Source organism: Mirounga angustirostris, unplaced genomic scaffold (genome assembly GCF_029215605.1).
Source record: "Mirounga angustirostris isolate CCGP_5_RB_7025 unplaced genomic scaffold, mMirAng1.0.hap1 SCAF_1, whole genome shotgun sequence".
Lineage (NCBI taxonomy): Eukaryota > Metazoa > Chordata > Mammalia > Carnivora > Phocidae > Mirounga > Mirounga angustirostris.
Genome location: NW_026991709.1, coordinates 194,355,188 through 194,375,174, shown reverse-complemented (window position 1 = coordinate 194,375,174; position 19,987 = coordinate 194,355,188). Strand labels below are relative to the sequence as shown.

General features: G+C 50.5%; 1 protein-coding gene across 1 annotated transcript in view; it reads left to right on the top strand.

Annotated features, from left to right (window-relative positions):
- Positions 1-19,987, top strand: part of CACNA1D (calcium voltage-gated channel subunit alpha1 D) — a 295,614-nt gene that overhangs the window by 247,356 nt on the left and 28,271 nt on the right. Inside the window, exons 30-38 of the mRNA XM_045862169.3 lie at positions 250-333; positions 8,267-8,395; positions 10,682-10,747; positions 12,366-12,457; positions 13,419-13,578; positions 14,167-14,294; positions 14,433-14,529; positions 16,830-16,932; positions 18,340-18,441. Of these exons, the coding sequence (XP_045718125.1) occupies positions 250-333; positions 8,267-8,395; positions 10,682-10,747; positions 12,366-12,457; positions 13,419-13,578; positions 14,167-14,294; positions 14,433-14,529; positions 16,830-16,932; positions 18,340-18,441 (961 nt within the window). The remainder of the gene's footprint in view (positions 1-249; positions 334-8,266; positions 8,396-10,681; positions 10,748-12,365; positions 12,458-13,418; positions 13,579-14,166; positions 14,295-14,432; positions 14,530-16,829; positions 16,933-18,339; positions 18,442-19,987) is intronic.

The window sequence follows — 19,987 nt, the reverse complement described above, 5'->3', positions numbered from 1 at the left end:
TGCGTGCGTGCGTGCGCTGTGCCTGCGTGCGTGTGCGTGCGTGCGTGCGCGCCCTCTCTCACACATGCAGGTGCACCCCAGCCTGTGTCCCTTTCCGCCCCTGGACGGTACCGTTGCCTCCCTTTGGCTCTCCCACCCCACCTGGTTGCCATGGGTACGGCGGGGCATCCGACACGTCCCCGTATGATCCGTGTGGCGTTTCCATTCCTACGTGCTCATAAACGTCTGCCCCCTGCCTGCTCTGTCCAGGGGTATTTTAGTGACGCCTGGAACACGTTTGACTCCCTCATCGTAATCGGCAGCATTATAGACGTGGCCCTCAGCGAAGCCGACGTGAGTATGCGCCCGCCGCGGCCGCCCGCCTCGTGTCCTCTCTCTGTCTGCACATTCCGCTCCCCGCCCCGCACTGGCATCACCTGGACAAGTCACAGGCCCCAACCTCACTGGATCTAAAACCAGGAATTTCCTCACGAGAGCTTGGACAAGAGGCTCGTGAGGGTCGAGCTTTCCCCCAGGCCTTCGCAGACTCAGAGCACCTTTCGGAGGGCCGGCTCGGGCGGCGTTTCCTGAGCCGCTGGTAGGCAGGGCAAGACAGGCGTCTCTCACCGTGTTTATTTGCTGTGTCAGCGGCAGCACCCAAAGTGACGTACCTGTAACGTGTTTGTTTTAGAGTGATCTTTTTTTCAAGTAGCCGGGTGGCATACTGCTAGAATGTTCCCTTTTTATAACACTGTCCTTTTCTTCTTTTTTCCTGTGGTGCTTCCTCTCCTCTGTGGCTTCTGAATGCTTGCCCTAACAGCACTATTTCACTGATGCATGGAACACTTTTGATGCCTTAATTGTTGTTGGTAGCGTCGTTGATATTGCTATAACTGAAGTGAATGTAAGTAGCAAACTTTGTGTCCTGTGACGTGATTGTTTCTGTTAAGTCTGACACTCAGGAGCCTAGAAGCCGTATCCACGGGTCTCTCTACACTTAAGAAATTCGGGCATACCTTCGTTCTAAAAGATGAAGAACATTTGGCAGCCTCCCCTCCCCCGCCCCACCCCCTTCCCCTGAAAGAGGGTGGAGAGGGAGATGTGGAATGGCCATTTTGGAACCAAACGTTGTTTTAAAAAAAGAGGTTCTTACGAGCCTGTGAAGGGCCGGGAGTTAATTTACGTGAGAATGTGAACATTGGCACGCGCTAGCTGTGTGACCTCGGCCGGGCACCCGACTGCCCCGTGCCTCAGATTTTTCCAGCTGCAAAATGGAGTTCATAACAGGTGCCCTGGTACCCACGATAGTTCTGTGAAGGGAAGGGGGGCGGGGCTTCACAGCCGCGCCATGAACACGTGACTGCTGCAGACTTCGCCTGTATCGTGTGCACCTGCGAGTCTGACTGGTGACACTGGGGAGTACCCCCTGTCCTAGCTCACCAGATGATGGTGATCTCATGGACCAGGGGAAGGAGGGCTGAGTGTGTATGAGGACAGGGTGTCCATTCTCTTCTGTTGCACTTGATTGAGCCCTTTAATAAGGAAACAAGTGCAGTAGCAGTGTGGTAGGTGGAGTGACCCACCCTTCCAGAACCATCCGGAGAACCCTCCTTCAAAATTAAGAGGCTCCCGAAAGGGGAGCACTGCCTCCTGCCAGTAGTTCTTGGATCTAACCCATGCCTAAATCAGAAGGGCCTGAGGCAGGCACAAATGGCCCTCCTCACCTGGTCTGTCCCCAGTTTGTCACAAGTCTTAGTGGGTGTCCAGTGTGTGTGCCCCAGTTGTGTAGAGCCCGTGGCGGGGATGAATGGAGCATGGGGTGGGACTGCTGTGTGGTGTTGGCTTTCTGCTCCATGTGGCCAGCCCCGCCCTCCTCCCCCACCCCTGGCTGGGAAGGGGCCTCCTCGCTCTGCCTGGCTGACATCTGCAGGGTTGTACGGCCTGTCCTGGTGTCCAGACAGCCTGTATCAAATAAGGATGGTGCAGTCCCTCTTTATACCACTGCTTTGGGGCTAAGCTAAGCCTAGATCACAGACCAGTGGGACGGCCACCGGCCCGGCACTCCTAAGGCCTGACAGTTCTGGTCTTGGTTCAAAACTGACTTGTTGGACCTGGGCCTCAGTTCCCCATGGATCAGCTGGGGCGAATGATATCTGCCCTCCCTGCTTCATAGGTGTGTCGGGGGAATAAAATGATGCAGATATTTGTGAAAACACTGGTTACAAAACTTAAAGTATTAGGGAGATAAAGGCTGTTATCCAAGTGTAGATTTTCCATGGACTAACAAGTGAAATGGACTGTAAGGCACGTCCACGAGGGTGTGATGGATGCCTCACAACACCCCAATCCATGCCATGACAAGGGACTAAAGTGGTATTTTCCTAGACCCAGGAAGATACATCCCCCAACCTCCGTGAGCCCAGACTTAGGTAAATTCCACTTTATGTGAAGTATCCCATAACTCAGCTATAAAATTGTCATTCATAATGCGTAAATTATGTTTGGTTATAAAATAATCTAATGCTAATGGCAGAACAGCAGGACCCTAACTGGGCTGCCATGAGCTCTCTCCTGAGTTTATGACCAGACATTGCCTGCTTAACCATCTCCTGACGTAAAGCACTTACAACCTTTGTCAAAGTCTGCTTATGTGAAAATTCTGGCACAGACCCTTATGTAAGTCAGAGATGGCCTGCAATGGAAATGAAAACAGAATAAACTACAGTTTCAGCAGTTCTCCCTGGAGTGCTCCGTGCTGAAAGGGATGTGCAGGTGGTGGGCATAAATGCTGGGTTTCTGGGTACCAGGATGTGGCCGAGGTTTGTTCACTGAGCCAACAAGCCAGCTCTCCCAATGCCTCATCTCTCCCCCCCCCCCCCCCCCCCCCCGCTGGCTGGCAAGGTGTGGCGCTGGTGCCCTCGGTTGACAGCACGTGCCCAGCTTTCCGGCTGCCCCTCCATATGCTGGGGGCAGGAGCACACCGTGCCTGTCCCCTCTGGCCCTGCCTTGCTCATCAGTGTCGCAGACATATCCTTCTTCATGTGTCATCCATCAGGAAAGCTGCAGTGGTACAAAAACGCACACTGAACTTTCTAGTTAGCATTTGACTTTGGGGTGTCTGCACAAAACAGGCTTTCATTGGGCCCATTTCTGGCACTCAGTCAGACTTTCAAAATCACGCCGGTGACCATTCTTATACCATTTTCTAGTCAGTGACTTTTCCCCTGGTCAGATATAGCCCGAGACAAAAGCTCCCTCAGCTGGTGGCAAAACCAGCTGTCCGCCCTGGGCCGGTAGAACCCCTTGGGAGGTCTCAGCAGTTCTGGGCTGGGCGGCAGTGCAGGGCAAATGCTCAAAGCCACCTTCTCATGTATTCAGTCTCTCAACACATGTGTCCTGGGCACGTACAGTTTGCAGGCTATGAGCACAAAGATAAAAGAGACTGGATGTCCTTAACTTCTGACGGTGTAACTGTTAGTGGTGGAGCTGTCAATTCCTCCAGCCCCCTCTCCCACACATGCCAGGTTCCCCAGAGGAGCAACGCACATCCTATCCCTGGGCTGGCCTTACCCCCCAAGCTCCTGGGTTAGCTCAGCTTGAACACCCTTTGTCCATGTCGGCTGTTTTTAGCTACGATAAGTCATCATTTTTTGCAATATTTAACTTGCTGTGCTCTCTCCCCCAACCTCTGTTGATCTTTCTTTTCTGTTGCCTAATTGATTTTCATGTTGGTTTTATTTTTAGAAAATTGTAGCGGCAAGTATATATAAACATATATACGGTGATGTCGTTGTTAAAGCAAAAGCACTTTAAAGACTGTATACCTGTTTGTGGCTTCCCCACCTTTGGTTTTCACTGAGTTTCACAGGGTGTGCTATTTATGGGTTGTGGTCATCTAAATTGTTTCCCATCCCCTGGGTCCCAGTCTCCACCTGGGGTCTGGCCAGGGCCATCTTAGCCAGTCATGCTTGGCTGTGTGGCTTGCCAGCATTGTCTTCAAGAATGATTGATCTGGCCTGCAAATGAGAAATCTAGCTTGCGTTTGTAGTTTGCAAAAACATTTTGGATGGCCCTTTCTGTTGTCCTGCTTGATGCCCCCTCAGCCCCCTCCTGCTGCCCCTGCCTATGTACCTCCCCCCCACCCCTTGCTCTGACCATGGTTTGATGGCTCTCACAGATTTGTCTTTATCACATCTGGTCATAACATCATCAAGCTGCTAAAATGTCAGATGATGACTGGCAGGCTCGCCTTTGCTCACCCTCAGATGCCTATTGGTGCCTCGAATGGTAAAATGACCCAGAACCCCACTTTCCCTAACCCAGGCAGTGGCTGTTGCCGGCACTGAGTCCTTTCCCACTATCATTATTGCTGGGGAGGCCAAATACTTGTGCAGAAGCTATGACTGCCTTGTTCTTACTTACTGAAGGCATGTGAAAAGTTAGTAAGGAGCTCCCTCCCAGGGACCCAGGAATTGTCCCTGACCTGGTGACCGACAGCTGTACTCAGCTTCTGGTTGTTCAGCCCTCCGTTCCAGGTGCCAGCCTTTTTCCAGGGACCAGGACATAGGCTCAGCATTCCCATATACAAAAGCCCTCTCTCCCAGAAGTGTTATGTGCCAGGTCAGAAGTAGCCAGAGGGAGGCTCTCCCCCACTCCCACCTCCAAAGAGCAGGTTCTCCAGGATGTTCTGTGATGCTGGTTTGCTTCCTGTCTGGAGTGGAAAACCACATCATCTAAGCCTTTCCGGGAAGAGATGGGGATTAATACAGCAAGTGCAGACTGGTCTCTTTGGTTGCACTTGGGAAGCTCAGGGATTGTTTGGCTCCAGTAGTTGCTGGGGGCTGACCCCAAACCTACATCTCAAGAGCCTGCCTGAGAACCTTGTGCGAAGGGGCTGGAGGGTCATCAGGTGTGCCCAGGATCTAAGGAGACTTCTGGACCCAGGCACACAGTTTGGCCTCCTGGGGCTGAGGGCCATCTCCCTGTGGGGTTCCCAGCTGAAGACAGTGACCCTCAGGGTTGGAAGGAGCTGCTGAGCGCCTCCAGCCCAAGCCTGGAGATGGCACTGGAATCCTCTCTACTGAAGGCTGACCACACAGCCCTAGTGGCTGTCTTTGGAAAATTACCCAGGGAGTGAACCCTTTCCCAGTCTCAGCCTCTGAGGGCATTCTGTCATTGATCCCGAGATCATGCAGGGCATCAGCTCACCCATGTTCCAACCACAGCCTCCAAAGCCAGCTGTGTTTCCAAGCCTCCTCCACCCACTGTGGGCAAAATGGGGATGCAGTTAACCTGTTTGCATCGTCTGGGTACTGAGCCCTCATCAACTCCAAAAGAACCCACTGCTTAGCTGTAACAGCCTGAGTGGGCTTTTCTAGGGGCTCCCCTCTGTATGGCCCATCCAGACCAAAAGGAATTTGTTGACGTGAGTGACCACCTGAAGATGTGCCCAGCTTTACCCTGGCTTAAGACTGGAGTTCCCTCGAGCAGCACCTTAGAATCACCTGGGAGCTTTTAAAACTCCCAAAGCTCTGGCCAAGGAGAGCCAAGGAGATAAGAATCCTTGGAGTGTCACCCGGGCATCAGATTCTGCAAAAGAGCCAGCCCCAGGCAGTTGGAATGTGCAGTCCAGGATGAGAGCTGGCCTGCCCTTTGCATCTGGCTGGCATCTGTAGTTTGGGCAAAGCCATCTTCAGGGTCCTTCCAATTTGTAAGATATTTTGGCAACTTGCACCGTCCTCCAGTGCTGCCAGCAACATCCTCCCCCACGGCAGTGCTCCCTGCCCAGCATGGCACTGAGGGAAGGAGGAGGTGTCACAGGCTGCACTGGGGGTGCATGTGGCTTGCTGTGCTGTTTGTTCTGTCCTTTCTGCATGTTGTGCTGACGTGTCCCTCCACAAATGCTGTCTGGTTCTCCTCTTCATTTTTTTTTTTTTAAGAATATCCAGGGTTTCAAGTTCATAGTCCAATATGTGTCATACTTCAAAGGTGTCAGTTGGAAAAGAGATGTGCACTTCAAATGTCAGTTTGGCCACTGACTTTACCACATTTTGAGGGAGGGGGCACCGAGAGGTCCATCAGACTTGGAATGAGATGGGGAGGACAAGCAGAAGGGGCTGGGGCCAGATCGTAGCCAGAGAGTGTCTTCCCTGACCAATAGCCCTCTTATTCTTGCAGGTCTAACACAGAAGTTATGGACATCTCAAAAGTATCACCGTAGAGTGCTCTGTTTTAGGCACATCCTGGCCCCCTTGAGCATAGGCAGGCAGAGGCGTGCATGCACACACCCCCACATACTCACACACCCTCCCACTCCAGCTGCATGGGTGAGACCCAAAAGCCTCATGCACACAGCCTTAGGGAGATTGGGAGACAGAACTTTAGAGCACTAATTCCTCCATTTGTTAAAGTCATAAGTTAAAACCATCATCTGTCCCTTTAAGATGTTCTTTGTCTTGAGGTGAGAGAAAAGAAGAGGAAAATCAAAGACAGTGACTGGGGCTTGGACCGTGCCATTAGAGGGTTCACCTTCTGAGCATCCTGGGTGAATCAGGGACCCCTATGGAACCCTATCAGAACCAGTTAGTCCTGGGTTTGTCCTCACATTGCTGAATTTCACTTCTGATAGGATGTACCCCAACTCCTTCTTTTCCATGAATTTTATGTTTGGTCTCAGGAGGCAGCTGTTAATGAGAGTGAGAATTCAGAACGGAGCCCTTTCCCTGTATCCCAAGGGAGGAGAACCACTCAGATTAGTGCGCACCATCTATGCGTGTGCATACATCCCTTAGCTGTGCAGACACGCCATGCAGTAGGCTCCCTAGAAACCCTGGGGACCACTCAGCAGTTCCAGGTCCCCAAGAACTGGCTCATTCCTCTGTCGGTTACCAGGTAGACCAGCTGCTTCAGTGGAGGGTACCCTCCTAAAGGGAACAGAGAGGCCGTCATTCCTTGTCTCTTGTTCAGCCCTTACTGTTTTGTTAGAGCTTGCTTACAACCTCTTTCCAGTTTCTTCAACACTGAATATCTAATAAGTGCCAGACTGCATGCTGGGCACTGAGTGAAGCAAGGTCCCTGCCTGAAGGGGAGGCAGGTGCCCAAAGGGTGATGAGTGGTGTGGTTCAGCCCACTGTGACCTGAACTATAGGTGCCCAGCCAGACCCTGGATGAGGTGGAAGTGCAGAAACTCAGGGCAAGCTGGTCCTAAGCTGCTGCTGCCCAAGAGTCCCACGGGGCTGAGCGCTGTCTTTCTGACAGCAGTCAGGGCTGTAGGCTGGGCACTGAAGGCTTCTGTGGGGAAACCAGCCCCTCTCCACTCACACTGACTTGGTTTGCCCACCTCCTCAGCAGCCCTTCCCAGGTATGTGGCTCAGGAGGCATGTGGGGTGTAGGCAGGTACCACTCTGCCCCGTTTGGTAGACTCCTCCTGTTCATCGGGGTTAGGAGTGGCCTGCTGCAGGGCAGCTAGTTCCCCAGACCCACAGTCCTGCCTCAGCAAAGAGAACTAGCCTGCCTGTGAGAAGCAGGGTCCCACTCTGCATGTCTGTCTTTGGGGACAACTGAGGTCTTGCAGCCTTCTCTTTTACTGGATGCCTGCCAACCTCAGAGCATCATGTCCTGGGATGTGAATTAGAAAGTAGCATGTCTGAGCCTATGTCAAAGGCTGCCCACCCTCAAGTCCAGGTTCAGACAGAGCCCCTGGCATTTTCTCAGGGAGGGAACAGCCGTGTTGTCCTAAGACACCAACCAGAAGTTTTTAAAAAGTGGGGAGGGGCCCATCCTTCTGAACCACTGCTTCCTTTCTGTTCATTAATACATTGTCAATCTTTGATTTCTTAAAGCCAACTGAAAGTGAAAATGTCCCTGTCCCAACCGCCACACCCGGGGTAAGATCAGTGACGAGTCCCCCAGGGCTGGGCCTTTTCCTTGACCATGCTGAGTTTCCCAGTAGTGTTTCTGTATTCTCCATGGTTGTCCTTCCAAAACAGTGTCTGCAGTGGTTTGCATTCATCATCAGTGTCCAGTACTCTTGACCAGCCCGGTGTTCTCCTCTTAACACACTTGACCACGTGGACATGCATGTGCTGTGTGGACGCAGTTTCCCAAGCCCTGTGTTGTTAGCATGTAACTCTTCCTTTCATATCATGCTTTCCAAGGTGAAAAGGCCCTAGAAACACATCTTCTGTTCTTACCTCTGTCACCTTTGTTTGCATCTGTTGCTGTTTTTCTGAAAGTGTTGCATGTTCTACTTTGCATTGGGTTTGACCTCTCCATGATAACCCTTCAGAACTCTGAAGAGAGCAATAGAATCTCCATCACCTTTTTCCGTCTTTTCCGAGTGATGCGGTTGGTGAAGCTTCTCAGCAGGGGGGAAGGCATCCGGACGTTGCTGTGGACTTTTATAAAGTCCTTTCAGGTAAGAGCCAGGCCGGGGGCTTCTCTGTTGCTCTTGGAGATCACATGTGAGCCAGTGAGTGTCCTCTGTCGTGGAGGATCTGGACTCCCTTCCACATGGCCACTGTGACCCCCTCGGTCAATAGAGGATGTGGAACATGGAGGCACCTGACCCAGCTGTCCTTGGTGAATCAGACAGGATTCTTGCTTAAAGGAAACAGAAGGCACTAAGGACTTGCAGTTAAGGAGGGGTGTAATGTTTCTCAGATGGATAGGGATGGGGAGTCTCCAAGCCCCTCAGTCCTCTCTGGAATGCCCAGTGGTGGAGGGTGACATCTGAGAGAGGGCAGCTCCCAGCAGACCGCCCGTAAAGTGAACAGCTTCTTGCCAGGACAGCTCTTCCTCCTGAGGCTGCCACGGTCCTCTCTGTTGGCTGGTCTAGATATGAATCAGAGACTACTCCACCTGAGCCAGCACACCATCCCCAATCTCTGCAGTACCCAATACCTGCAAGGATCACAGCATTGAGGACATTTGGGCATAAGCCAGGCCTCACTTGTCATCTGTGACTCTCCAGGCTGGTGCAGCCTGAACCAGGACTGACCCAGCTTCTCCTGTACCTTTTAGTACCCCACCCCAGATATTCTAGTCTTCCCGACTGAATTAACTAGGGACGGGGTACAGATTCTTATTTAAAATATTCGTCTATGTAAGGGAAATGTAGCTATGTATAAGTATTAGAAAGTGAATCATGAATCTTCGTGACTATTTTTAATTTGAAATAAACACCTTGACAAGTGAAGCTATCCAAAGACACGTAAAGAAAAAGTTCAAGCTAAGCCCACCACCTCTGAGGTAACTGGTGTTAACGTCCCAGGGAGCGTTTTTCTACTTGGGTAAGATTTTAACACGTAAAGGGAAAGGATGGCTTCCGGGAAAGGGGGTAGATCCAAAAACTCAAAGAAGGGAAATCACAGATTCTGGCAGGGAACTGAGGTGGTCAGAACTGGGGATACAGCTCTCGGGGAGAGCGAGCAGGGCCTCAAGTGAGCCTTGGTCTCAGAAAGGGGTCAAATCCCAGACATTCGTTATTAATATAAAGTACCAAAGTTTTCGAGTGAACTGCTATAAAAATAGATTCATGCAATAATGTCATACTTACTTCTAAAGAAATTATTAAACTTTTTCTTTTTAAAAGTTTGGCCACTGTGGATAAATTCATCGAACAAAGTGGTAGTTCACAAAAACTGAGAAACAGTGCCAACAGAATTCGTAAAGATTCAGTAATCTAGGAAGAAAATGTGTATAGGTACGGTGAGGAAAGCCTGGAGCTAACCCTGTGGGGCTCTGGCCAGCGGTCAGCCATTAGGACAGTGCTATCGCACTGGGCTGGGCAAGCAGCCCCAGGTCCAGAGTGGACGCACAGTGGGAAGGTTTTTAGCCACTGGCTTTCTGATGACCTTTTGTGGATAAAAGAAAAAGTAGATACTTTCGCCATGAGTGCTCTGGCCACTACCTGGAGGTGTACCATGTGCATGTCACACGACATGTCCTAAAAATAAATAGTTGAGGAACAGGGATGAGAGGACCAGGGGTCTGACCCCACACATACATACCTGTATCTAGTGTTCTTAAGGAGAGTCCAGGTTTGGCGACCACCCAGCTAGCTCCCTTTCTTTTCCCTGACCCAACCGCCAACTCGCATTCTTTCAGAAAGTGTGCATTTTAAGAAAGATGTCTTGCTTTCTGCAATAGCAGGCAGAAAGTGGTTCTTCCCCTTGGCCCCAGTAATTTCACTCCCAAGACCTCACCTGAAGCAGACATGGGTGGTTTTGCACAAAGATGTTCCTTTGCAAAGTGTGATCTACAATAGACCTCGCCCCCACCCCAAACATGCCCACGAAAGAAAGTGGAAACAATCTAAATATCCAGTGTTCTGGAATGGTTTGATCAATTATGATAATTTCACAAAGGAATCCAATGATGCATATAAACATTATTGTGTGGGTGATACGTCTGCCCTGACACCTTTTATTTAGGGTCAGGTTATACTGTTAATGATGGTGGAAAGCATATCCTGCCCATAGATTCGTAACACTAGGTGTGTGCATGGATGGTACACTAAGGACTGAAGTTATTGTGCTGGGCTGGGGTTTAAAAAGTCCTCCTTTACTGTCGACGTTCTTTCAGCATAACCCAGAAAAGAGAAGCATGTGGCCCTGTGTTGGGCCTTCATTCTATACCCGAGCAGTCACAGTGTGGGGGAGGGGGAGAGGCGGGCACTGAGCCAACTGCTTCCTTCTTCCAGGCACTGCCCTATGTAGCCCTCCTCATAGCCATGTTGTTCTTCATCTACGCGGTGATTGGCATGCAGGTAAGCACTAGCCACTTTCCCCCTGTGTCCCCTTTGCTGGGTAGCCCCAGATCTGTGGCAAGATGTGCCTTGGCCAGGGGGAATGGAAAGCCAGGGTCCTGATTTTGCAGGCAAGTGCCTCTGCGGGGGATAGCCAGGCTCAGAAGAGCAGGGAGAGGTTGGGACATGCCAGGGAAGCCTGGGGGTAGTGGTACTCCTCACCCCCAAGTCTGAGTCTTGGGAAACTCAACTGATGGAGAAAACCCACAGTTGGTTTCAGCAACAGGAAATAGCACACTGAGAGAAGCTGTAATTGTTTTGGCTTGTGTACTGATGTTACTAAGAAGATATTTAATGATACCAAAGTCTGTTGATGGCCTGGAAAGTTATGTTTTATCACAACCAGCTAGATTCTTACTTAAAACCACCTGCTCCCAGATGCTACGGTGGGGGCTGCACTGGGATCATTATTTGGCATGGATAGCGCCCTTTTAAAAAAGAAGCACGAAACCAGGCCCTTCTGTGACTATGGCTGAGGGGCTGCAGGATTCTTCCCCGCCTCTCTGGGGGTGTGGAAAGGGATTGGGGCTTCATTCACTGCTGAGCTGAGCCCTAGCAGGGTAGGCACAGCCTCCAGGAGGAGAAGGAGGTGGAGAGCAGCCTGCTGGACCTCCTGGGGGGGTCTCTCTGCCACATGCTCTGCTGTTTTGGATACTGTCTTTCAGATAAGGGGGGATGCAAGGGTCAAAGAGGTGGGGTGATTCCAAGGCAGAGGGGTGGCTGCGCTTCCTTATCTGAAGGCATAGAAAAATTTGCAGTTCGATAGGGATCTATTTGGGAGTTGTGAATGAAGAGTTGACCTACTTGAGCCCTTGTAATTCAGTGTGGGATGCTTTGTGCCCCAAATGGCCATTTATGACCTGATGTTCTCCTACAAAACAGCTGTCTTGGAGACCTGCAAGCTGCCCTGCACACACCATCACCAGTTTGCTCAGGAGGCTTTGCCAGGTTCTTCTAAAATGGCCTGCTTTTCTACAAGTCCTGCAGCTAACTTCCCCTTGCCCTTCCAGGAAAGGCCTCTCTCTTCTCTGTGGCTCACTGGCCCCCACGTTTGTCTGTAGCTGGATCTTTTGTCTGTGCACACTCATGTTCTTTTCATTTCCTGGGGCTCCTGGGCCGTGTCCCCTCTGCTCTTTGCAGGCAGTGCTTCCTCTGCCCAGACACCCCACCCTCCTGCTCACCTGACTAGCCTCCACTGTGCCTTCAGTTCTGGGCCTAAATGTCACTCCTCCAGAGGCCTTTCCTGACCCCAGCCCCTGGCTGCAGATCCGTTATGCGCTTCCCTGTCGGGCTGGATCAGGCCAGCTCTCTGCAGGAGGGGCTGTCTGTCTGGTTGCCTGGTAGGAACTCCCTGAGGTGAGGATGCTCCTGACTTCGGCACTGGGCTCCCAGCAGTTAGCACGGTGCCCGCCCCATGTTTGCTGAGTGAATGAAGTGCCAAGCACTGTGAGAGAGCCCTACTAGGTGTTGATCAATCCTGTGTTCGAAATTCACATGTGGAATAGGTTTCGTGGAGAGTTTTGCTTTTTTTTTTTTTTTTTAACAAAATCTTTATTTCCCTAATAATTTCTCCACCCAGATGTTTGGGAAGGTTGCTATGAGAGATAACAACCAGATCAACAGGAACAACAATTTCCAGACCTTTCCCCAGGCGGTGCTGCTGCTCTTCAGGTGACTGCGTCCCACGAGGGCACATCTCTCCCTGGCTCTGGGCTCCAGAGGGACCCAGGACACGTGCCCTGTTACAGCAGTGTGGCCCCTCCTGGCTGATGGTGGTGGCTTGTTGTATTTGTTTTGTATTCTTGAACAAAGACCTTAGCATTTCAGTCAGAGGAATTTCGCTGGATTGTGGAAACTGCTATGGTCATTCAGACTGTGGCCAGCTTAAGGGTTATCCCTTTGGAAGCTAGTAGGTCATCAAAGGGTTATCCCTTTGGAAGCTACTAAGGCCACCAGGAAAATGGTAGGATACATACTTATGCATGGGAGCATGCACTTGAACACACCCAGGAACGTGGAAATATAGCAAGAACAGAAAGGGCCTTTGCACAGCCAACAGGGAACATCCAAGATGCACAGTTTCAGATTTTATAGGATTGTTTTTAACCCCAGTTAACTAGCTTTGTAAACAAGGTGCCTTGAAGTGAGAGAACTTTCTAGAAATTATACGGGTAATTTCTAACGATTCTCTTGATTGAATAACGAGTCACTTAGAATTTGGTAGTTTTCAGTTCTTTGCTTTCAACAAAATTGAATGGGGATCTAATCAAGTTGTCAGGTGTTAGGTCATTAGAAATAGTAATTATTTTAAGATTGTACCATGAACATTTAAAGAAGAGAAGACACAAAAACATCCATTTATACAGAAAGAATTGATGTGCTTATATCAAATGATTGTTTTAAATCAAAGGGAGCTATAGCAGGGCCTCCACTCAGAGAAGTTGCATTTGAAAATAAGTAGGAATTTCAATTTAGGAATTTTCACTCATTCGAACTGGCTTTTCCCCCAAATCATTTAGGTTTTGCTCTAATTACAAATTTTGTTTTAAAAAAAATATTCTTAAAAGTGTGAAGGTCTAAGCTTCAAATCGCTCCTTCGTCTACTAAAGCCCTTCTTCTTAATCTCAACAAGGTGTGCCACGGGTGAAGCCTGGCAGGAGATCATGCTGGCCTGCCTCCCGGGGAAGCTCTGTGACCCCGAGTCGGACTATAACCCCGGGGAGGAGTACACGTGTGGGAGCAACTTCGCCATTGTTTATTTCATCAGTTTTTACATGCTCTGCGCGTTTCTGGTGGGTGATCACGACAGCTCTCTTTCTCAACTGACAGATGCTTGTGTGGCATTTGGGATTCAGACCACGGATGTTGCCCCCTCGAATGACTGTGGGGTATTGTATGTTGATGAGCACTCTAGACTTCATTTGGCGGTTGGGGGTTTTTCTTCAACAGGTGTGTGTTACAGGCAGGCCTGTGCACCTTCGTTGTGAGCAGGGGTTTGAGGCTCCCTAACAGGCTTGGGACAGTCACCACCCCAGCTTCTTAGGGCTGCTGGTGTCTTTATTGAAGTTCCAAAGCCACCGCACATAGTGACTCAACAGTGTGAGGTATTTGGTGGCCACAGAATTATAAAACTGCAGTGTGCGTCGACAAGGCCAGATGACACAGCCCCCTGCTTTCCCCTGGGACTATACCAAAGCCATTGTGGAAAGCTGGAAGCCTGCCTTTTTCTTCAACATTCTCCAGAAAGGAAGTTTTTATGGCCTCAGAGAAGTGGGTTCCAAATGTTTCACTCTTATAATTAATTAGGAGGCCCTTACTAGGGTCTAAGCCCATCCATTCCACTAAAGATGAAGCAGCTTTGCTCTGATGTGCTTTTTCAGATCATTAACCTGTTTGTGGCTGTCATCATGGACAACTTTGATTATCTGACCCGGGACTGGTCTATTCTGGGGCCTCACCATTTAGATGAATTCAAAAGAATATGGTCGGAGTATGACCCTGAGGCGAAGTAAGTTGGAAAGGCTTCCATGTGACTTGTGTGGGCTGTTTCTGGAGTGTTGGCTATGATTTTTGTAGAAGGTGGGATGGAGTGAAAGCTCAGGCCAGCCAGTGCTTCCCTGGACCTCATGCTGTTCTTTGTCTCCAGAGGAAGGATAAAACACCTCGATGTGGTCACTCTGCTCCGCCGCATCCAGCCTCCACTGGGGTTTGGGAAATTATGCCCACACAGAGTAGCCTGTAAGGTAAGTGTCCTGTTGGTGTGTCTGGTGGCCTCTCTGCAGGGACTCTCTGCTTCATTCAACACACACTAAGTGACATTCTGCCGAGCCTTCCATCAGGTGCACTGGGGTTGCAGAGATGAATCATACGTGGTTTCTGTCCTGAGGAGCTATCAGATTTGTAACTCTTAGGATACCCTGTCAGCCAAAAGTAAGAATAGGAAGGGGATTGTGTCATTTGTCACTGGATGGGTGGAGGGGAAGGTGACATTTGTGTCAGGTCCAGAAGGACAGAAGCCGGAGGGCATTGCAGAAAGGGAACACAGCTCAGATGTGGAGGTCGGAGAATGGCCATCATGTTGGCACATGGGGAGTCACTGGTGTCGCTGGAGCGTAAGGGAAAGTGGCAGAGGACTAGGGACACAAGCTGAGTGCAACTCCAAGGAGCCCTCTGTGCCAGGCTGAGTCCCACAAAAGAAGCATCAGTAGAGTTTCATGGTGGGAAGTTGCCCCTTGGCAATGGGGGAGTAAACAGGAGACCACCCAGAGAGCTGTTGGAGTCACCCGGAATGAGGGCAGTCGAGGTGGGGACAGAGGAGGGCAGGGCTGGAAGGTCTGCTTAGGAAGTAGGATGGAGAAGACGTGGTGCCCTGGCTATTTCCTCGCTTGAGTGACCGTGGACATGGTGGCACACCCCTCTGCCACCAGAGTGCCTGTCCCCATGAGCCATACATCAGCAGTGGCCTCTTGGGGTTTGGTCCAGATCTCTCATTCCACCCCCTGCCACTTCTATAGTTTTCACCCCAGACCATGCTCTCTGTGAGCTCCAGCTGAGATTTGTTCTTCTGTAGAGCCCTCAGGGAACCACCTTGAGTTAACGTAGCAACAGAAAATAATTCCCCTTTCTGAAGGAGACATGCAAGATTTGCTTACTGCAACTGCCTCTAGAAATCCAGCCAGCCACATGACAGCTGGTCACCTCTCCCCCTGGGTCCGAGACACTTCTGGGTTCAGGGGTTTTACCCAGTGTTGCTGGGCCAGCTCTAGACAGAACCCAAAGTAACAGAGTGGAGTCTATAACGTATTGCAGAGAAATTTCAAAGAAATCTTTGGAGACAAACTCATTGTTCTCTGCCCTGAAAGTCCAGAAAACCCTATTGGCAGGTCCTTGGGTCTTTGCCCACATTGTTGCTTCTCTGTAGCCTGGACTCTGGATGAAGGTACAAAGAATAAGCCACAGAAGTGGACTTTTTTTCATAAATTTCTTTTCTGCTTTCCAAGAACAAGATGGGTTCCAGCTTATGGCTGTTGTTTTGTGTTTACGTCTCCAGACCCTTTTATATAAAGGATCTAAGTATCCTTGAGGCACAACGTGGTCCATTTTGCTGATTCAGGAACTTGCCAGAGAAAGTGAATGGACATGCAGGCTCTCCTGGCTACCTGTGCTGGGTTTGGAGACAGGCATGGTTGGTAATAGGACTAGAAATTTAGGTCGGATGAGTCATGCAAACATGAGATTCCAGTCCCTTAATAGGGAAGAGAAAAAGCATTAAAAATCTCTTAGGACACTTTGCCAGCCCAAAATAAGAAATTTGGAACCATTAACAATTACAAATACCACTTACTTAGCTCTGATCACATGCCAGGCATCCCCTGAAATTTTAGCATCCATGATCTGCCTTAATCCCAGCTGGGTGTGCCATCTGTATGGGAGGTAACCAGGGCCCAGAGAGGGTGTCACTCCCTCAAACCCCCTCCTCAGCTCCCAGTGCTAGTGTTCGAGGGACCAGAAGGGAGAAGAGAAGCGGGAAGTGGGGGTCCTGCTCTGGAAGACCAGACAGAGCAACCGTGTGGACTTAAAGGGGGTCCCACTGCAAGCATGACGGTCCCACCAGGGTAGGGTTCCCTAAAGGACACTCCCTATGTTAGGAGTAGTGAAGACCCAAGCCCCAGTCCCTGTGCCTGGCTTGTCATACCTGGTGTATTGTCTCACCCCTACGACAGCTTTAAGGATGTGCCCAGAAGGGAGGCCTGACCCTGACATGTGGTGAGGGACAGAAGAGCACTTGAACAGTCAGGTCTTAAACATTTGAGGTTAAAAACAAGCAAAGCACACCATCCGCGTGCCAGCATGTGTGTTTCACGACTAAAGCCTTGATCTGTGCCAGCTCCGAGTACCCCCAGGTGCTAGGTGCTCCCTAAGGAGTTGTGGAATTGAACTGTTGACTAGGAGGAGGCAAGGGATAAAGAGAGAATCAACACCGAGAAGTAACATGGCCGTAATCCATCATTTGCCTTCTATTGAGAAACTTTTCTGTTTACAGAGACTAGTGGCCATGAACATGCCTCTCAACAGTGATGGGACGGTCATGTTTAATGCAACCCTGTTTGCTTTGGTTCGAACGGCTCTTAAAATCAAGACGGAAGGTGAGCATCCCTGGGACAGGACGATGGATGCCATATCCCACCTTGCGTTCTCCCATCTGGGCCTTTTCTTGTCGAAGGGGAGGCCGTGGGGAAGGGGCAGTGAGTGCTGGGCCAGCTGGCTGTCCCTGCCTGCCTTTATGCTTCATTTTGTCCCAGAAAGTTTTGCGGTGACCCCTGCCACTGCTTGCTTACGGAGCAGGAGAGATTAGGCGGGGGAGGGGGGCTGGGGCAGAGACAGGACCATCACAAGTGACCTTCAGAGAGGGATTTCACAGTGCTGAGCTGTAGCTTCTTCCTCTGTTGAAAAGGAGTAAGTACGCCTCCATCCGGAGGAGTCCCGGCGGAGTCCCGAGGCTGAGATGAGAGGATGTCTGCAGGAGCCCCTCTGCCAGGCGGGCACAAAGCCGGCACTTAGGGACTATTAGCAGCTGCATCTTCCCCGCTGATGTCAAACACTCAGCCCTGGAGGGTGGCCGCTGGGGTTGGCTCAATGATGGCATGAGAGTGGGACAGAAAGCAGATTGCAGCAGGTTGAGGAGTGACAGGAGGTGGGAGAGTGGAGGCTGTGAAGGAGCCAACTCTTGGCACACTCCGTGGACGAGAGGGAAGAGGGGCCGGCAGGGCAGTAGCCCCGGAGCTCTAGGTGAACCTCTGCTCAAAGCCAGTCCCTCCAAGCTCCCAGTACCCCTGGCAGTGTGCTCACCCGTACCTGGCCCAGCCAGCGGGCCTGGGCGGGGCAGAAGGCAGGGTGGTCTTGGGGACTGACAGCTTAGCTGAGGAGACAGGCTTCAGCCCATATAATAAAAGACCAGGCTTTTGTGGTGCTGATGAGTACATGCAGTAGGAATTGAGAGAATTTCTCATTTGGGTGAAATGGAGGCAGTGTTTGGAACAGGCAGCGGAGGAATAGAAGGCATTCTAGCTGGGGGCAGTGGGAAGGGGTGCGTCTTGGCTGTGGGAGGGTAGGATGAGATCAGGCTGCATAGGCCTGGAATTCCAGAATAAAACACGGTTCCTACCGTGGGGTGACTACCCAGTGGAAGGCTCGCCCACTATTTGCCTGCTACCCCTCCACTGGAGAGCCCCGGGGGAGGGGAGCCCCGTCCTGTCTGAGGTCTCTGCTCCAGGCCAGCTGGGAGGGAAGCAGCCCTGTGGGAACAGACAGGAGAGCTGGCTAAGAGAAGCAAGGCTCTTTATAGATTTTGGATACTAGCTCTTTATCTGATATGTCATTTGCAGATATCTTCTCCCATTCTGTCGGTTGTCTTTCAGTTTTGTTGACTGTTTCCTTTGCTGTGCAAAAGCTTTGTATCTTGATGAAGTCCCAATAGTTCATTTTTGCCCCCCCCCCCCCAAAAAAAGAGAGAGAAGCAAGGCTCATTTTCCCCTCTTGCTTTCTGAATTTAGGGAACCTGGAACAAGCTAATGAAGAACTCCGAGCTGTGATCAAGAAAATCTGGAAGAAAACTAGCATGAAACTGCTTGACCAAGTTGTCCCTCCAGCTGGTGGTCAGTGCAATCTATTTCCTAAGTGGTTCTTGGCTAATGCATTGGTTTCAGCGCAAGGATCTCCAGCAAGCCCCAGAGAGGGTTTGCAGAATGCTTTACGTATCCGCTAGAGCATTCGGGCCCACAGCTAAAGAAGGCTTTTCGGCCTTTTGGTGTAATTATTTGGGGTAACAGGAGGACCATTCCAGACAAAGGAGAGGATTCAGTGGGAAGGAGACCCAAGACCCAGATGGCTGGGGCAGGGGTTTTCTGGTCGGTGGAAGAATTACCATGGGAGAACGAGCTTACTGTCTCAAACCAAAGAGCGTGTATTTTTTCAAACAAAATGAAATATTTAAAGTTAGTTTCCATTTATCCTTCAACATGTTGTTGAAAACGTCTCAGAAAAAATAGATAGCTTTCAGAAAATGGCATTTTTGAAATGTTCTTCTCAGGACTGAGTTTACCATCATAATTACCGAAAATGTCCCTTTAACTGGAGTTTAGAGTCAGAACTAACAGGCATGCTTATTTCCTTTTGTTATTTGTCATAAAATAACGGACTAAACTTTTTCAGATGTATATATATATATGACGCACATATATATAATATATATACCGTTTTTCCATTTTTGTTTAAGTACACTGGACTTAGACGTTGAGGTGGTTGTTTCGTGACTATTTTATTTTCACGTTTTAAAGGTGCAGGATCCGTTCACTCCGTGCCACAACCCCAGTATTCTAGCTGCCCCTAGCCCCGGGCACACTGTGAGCATTCGGTGTGTTTTGTAACCAACCACACTTTTCTAGCATCACTGCTCCTACAACTTTCGAGATTGGTTGGGCTCAGGGCTGGAAGCCGACTCCGGGACCCGGGGCCAGGACCATGGCCAAGGCCTCTCCCTCTGAGAAGGTGACAGTCTCTGGCTCTTGGGAGGCAGAGAAAGAGAGAGAGAGAGCGAGCGAGCAGCATGGCGCCTAGGTCTGCTCCTCCGCATGAAGCCAGAGCAGTGTGAGCTTTTGTCGCTGGAGGGAGCCACCCCTAGCTGGCACAGCCACCTGCTCAAAGCTGGTGGAGACGGTCCCAAAGAAATGATAAAGGGAAAGCACGCACGCACACACACAACCCCCCCCCCCCCGCCCCTCCGCCCAAAACCAAAGAACAGAAAACCATCAGCTCCCACCTGGAGCACCCAGGCCCCCCACAGGAGAACTGATGCTGCACATTTAAAACGACTCTTCAGTTTCATTCTTTTCCTTGCAGCTGCGCACCCAGTGCTCGCATGGCTTAGAGAAATTGCTTTTTAAGATTGTTGTAACAATGTGCTTGAGCTTTTTCTGCAGCCTCCATTCCTTTCAAGTCTCAGTCTTTCAGAATATTCTGAAGCAATTCTGTTTTAGGGTGGTGGCATGGAATCAGGGTTATCTCTTGGCAGCCGTATTCCCCTACACTGTTTCTCAAATCCAGATGCATGCTTCAGAATAGCGGCTGCGCACGTCCCGGTAAACCCTGCCCCTCTCCACCTCCCCCCAGGGCTGGCCCACCCTGCCCCAGCACCCCTCTGCT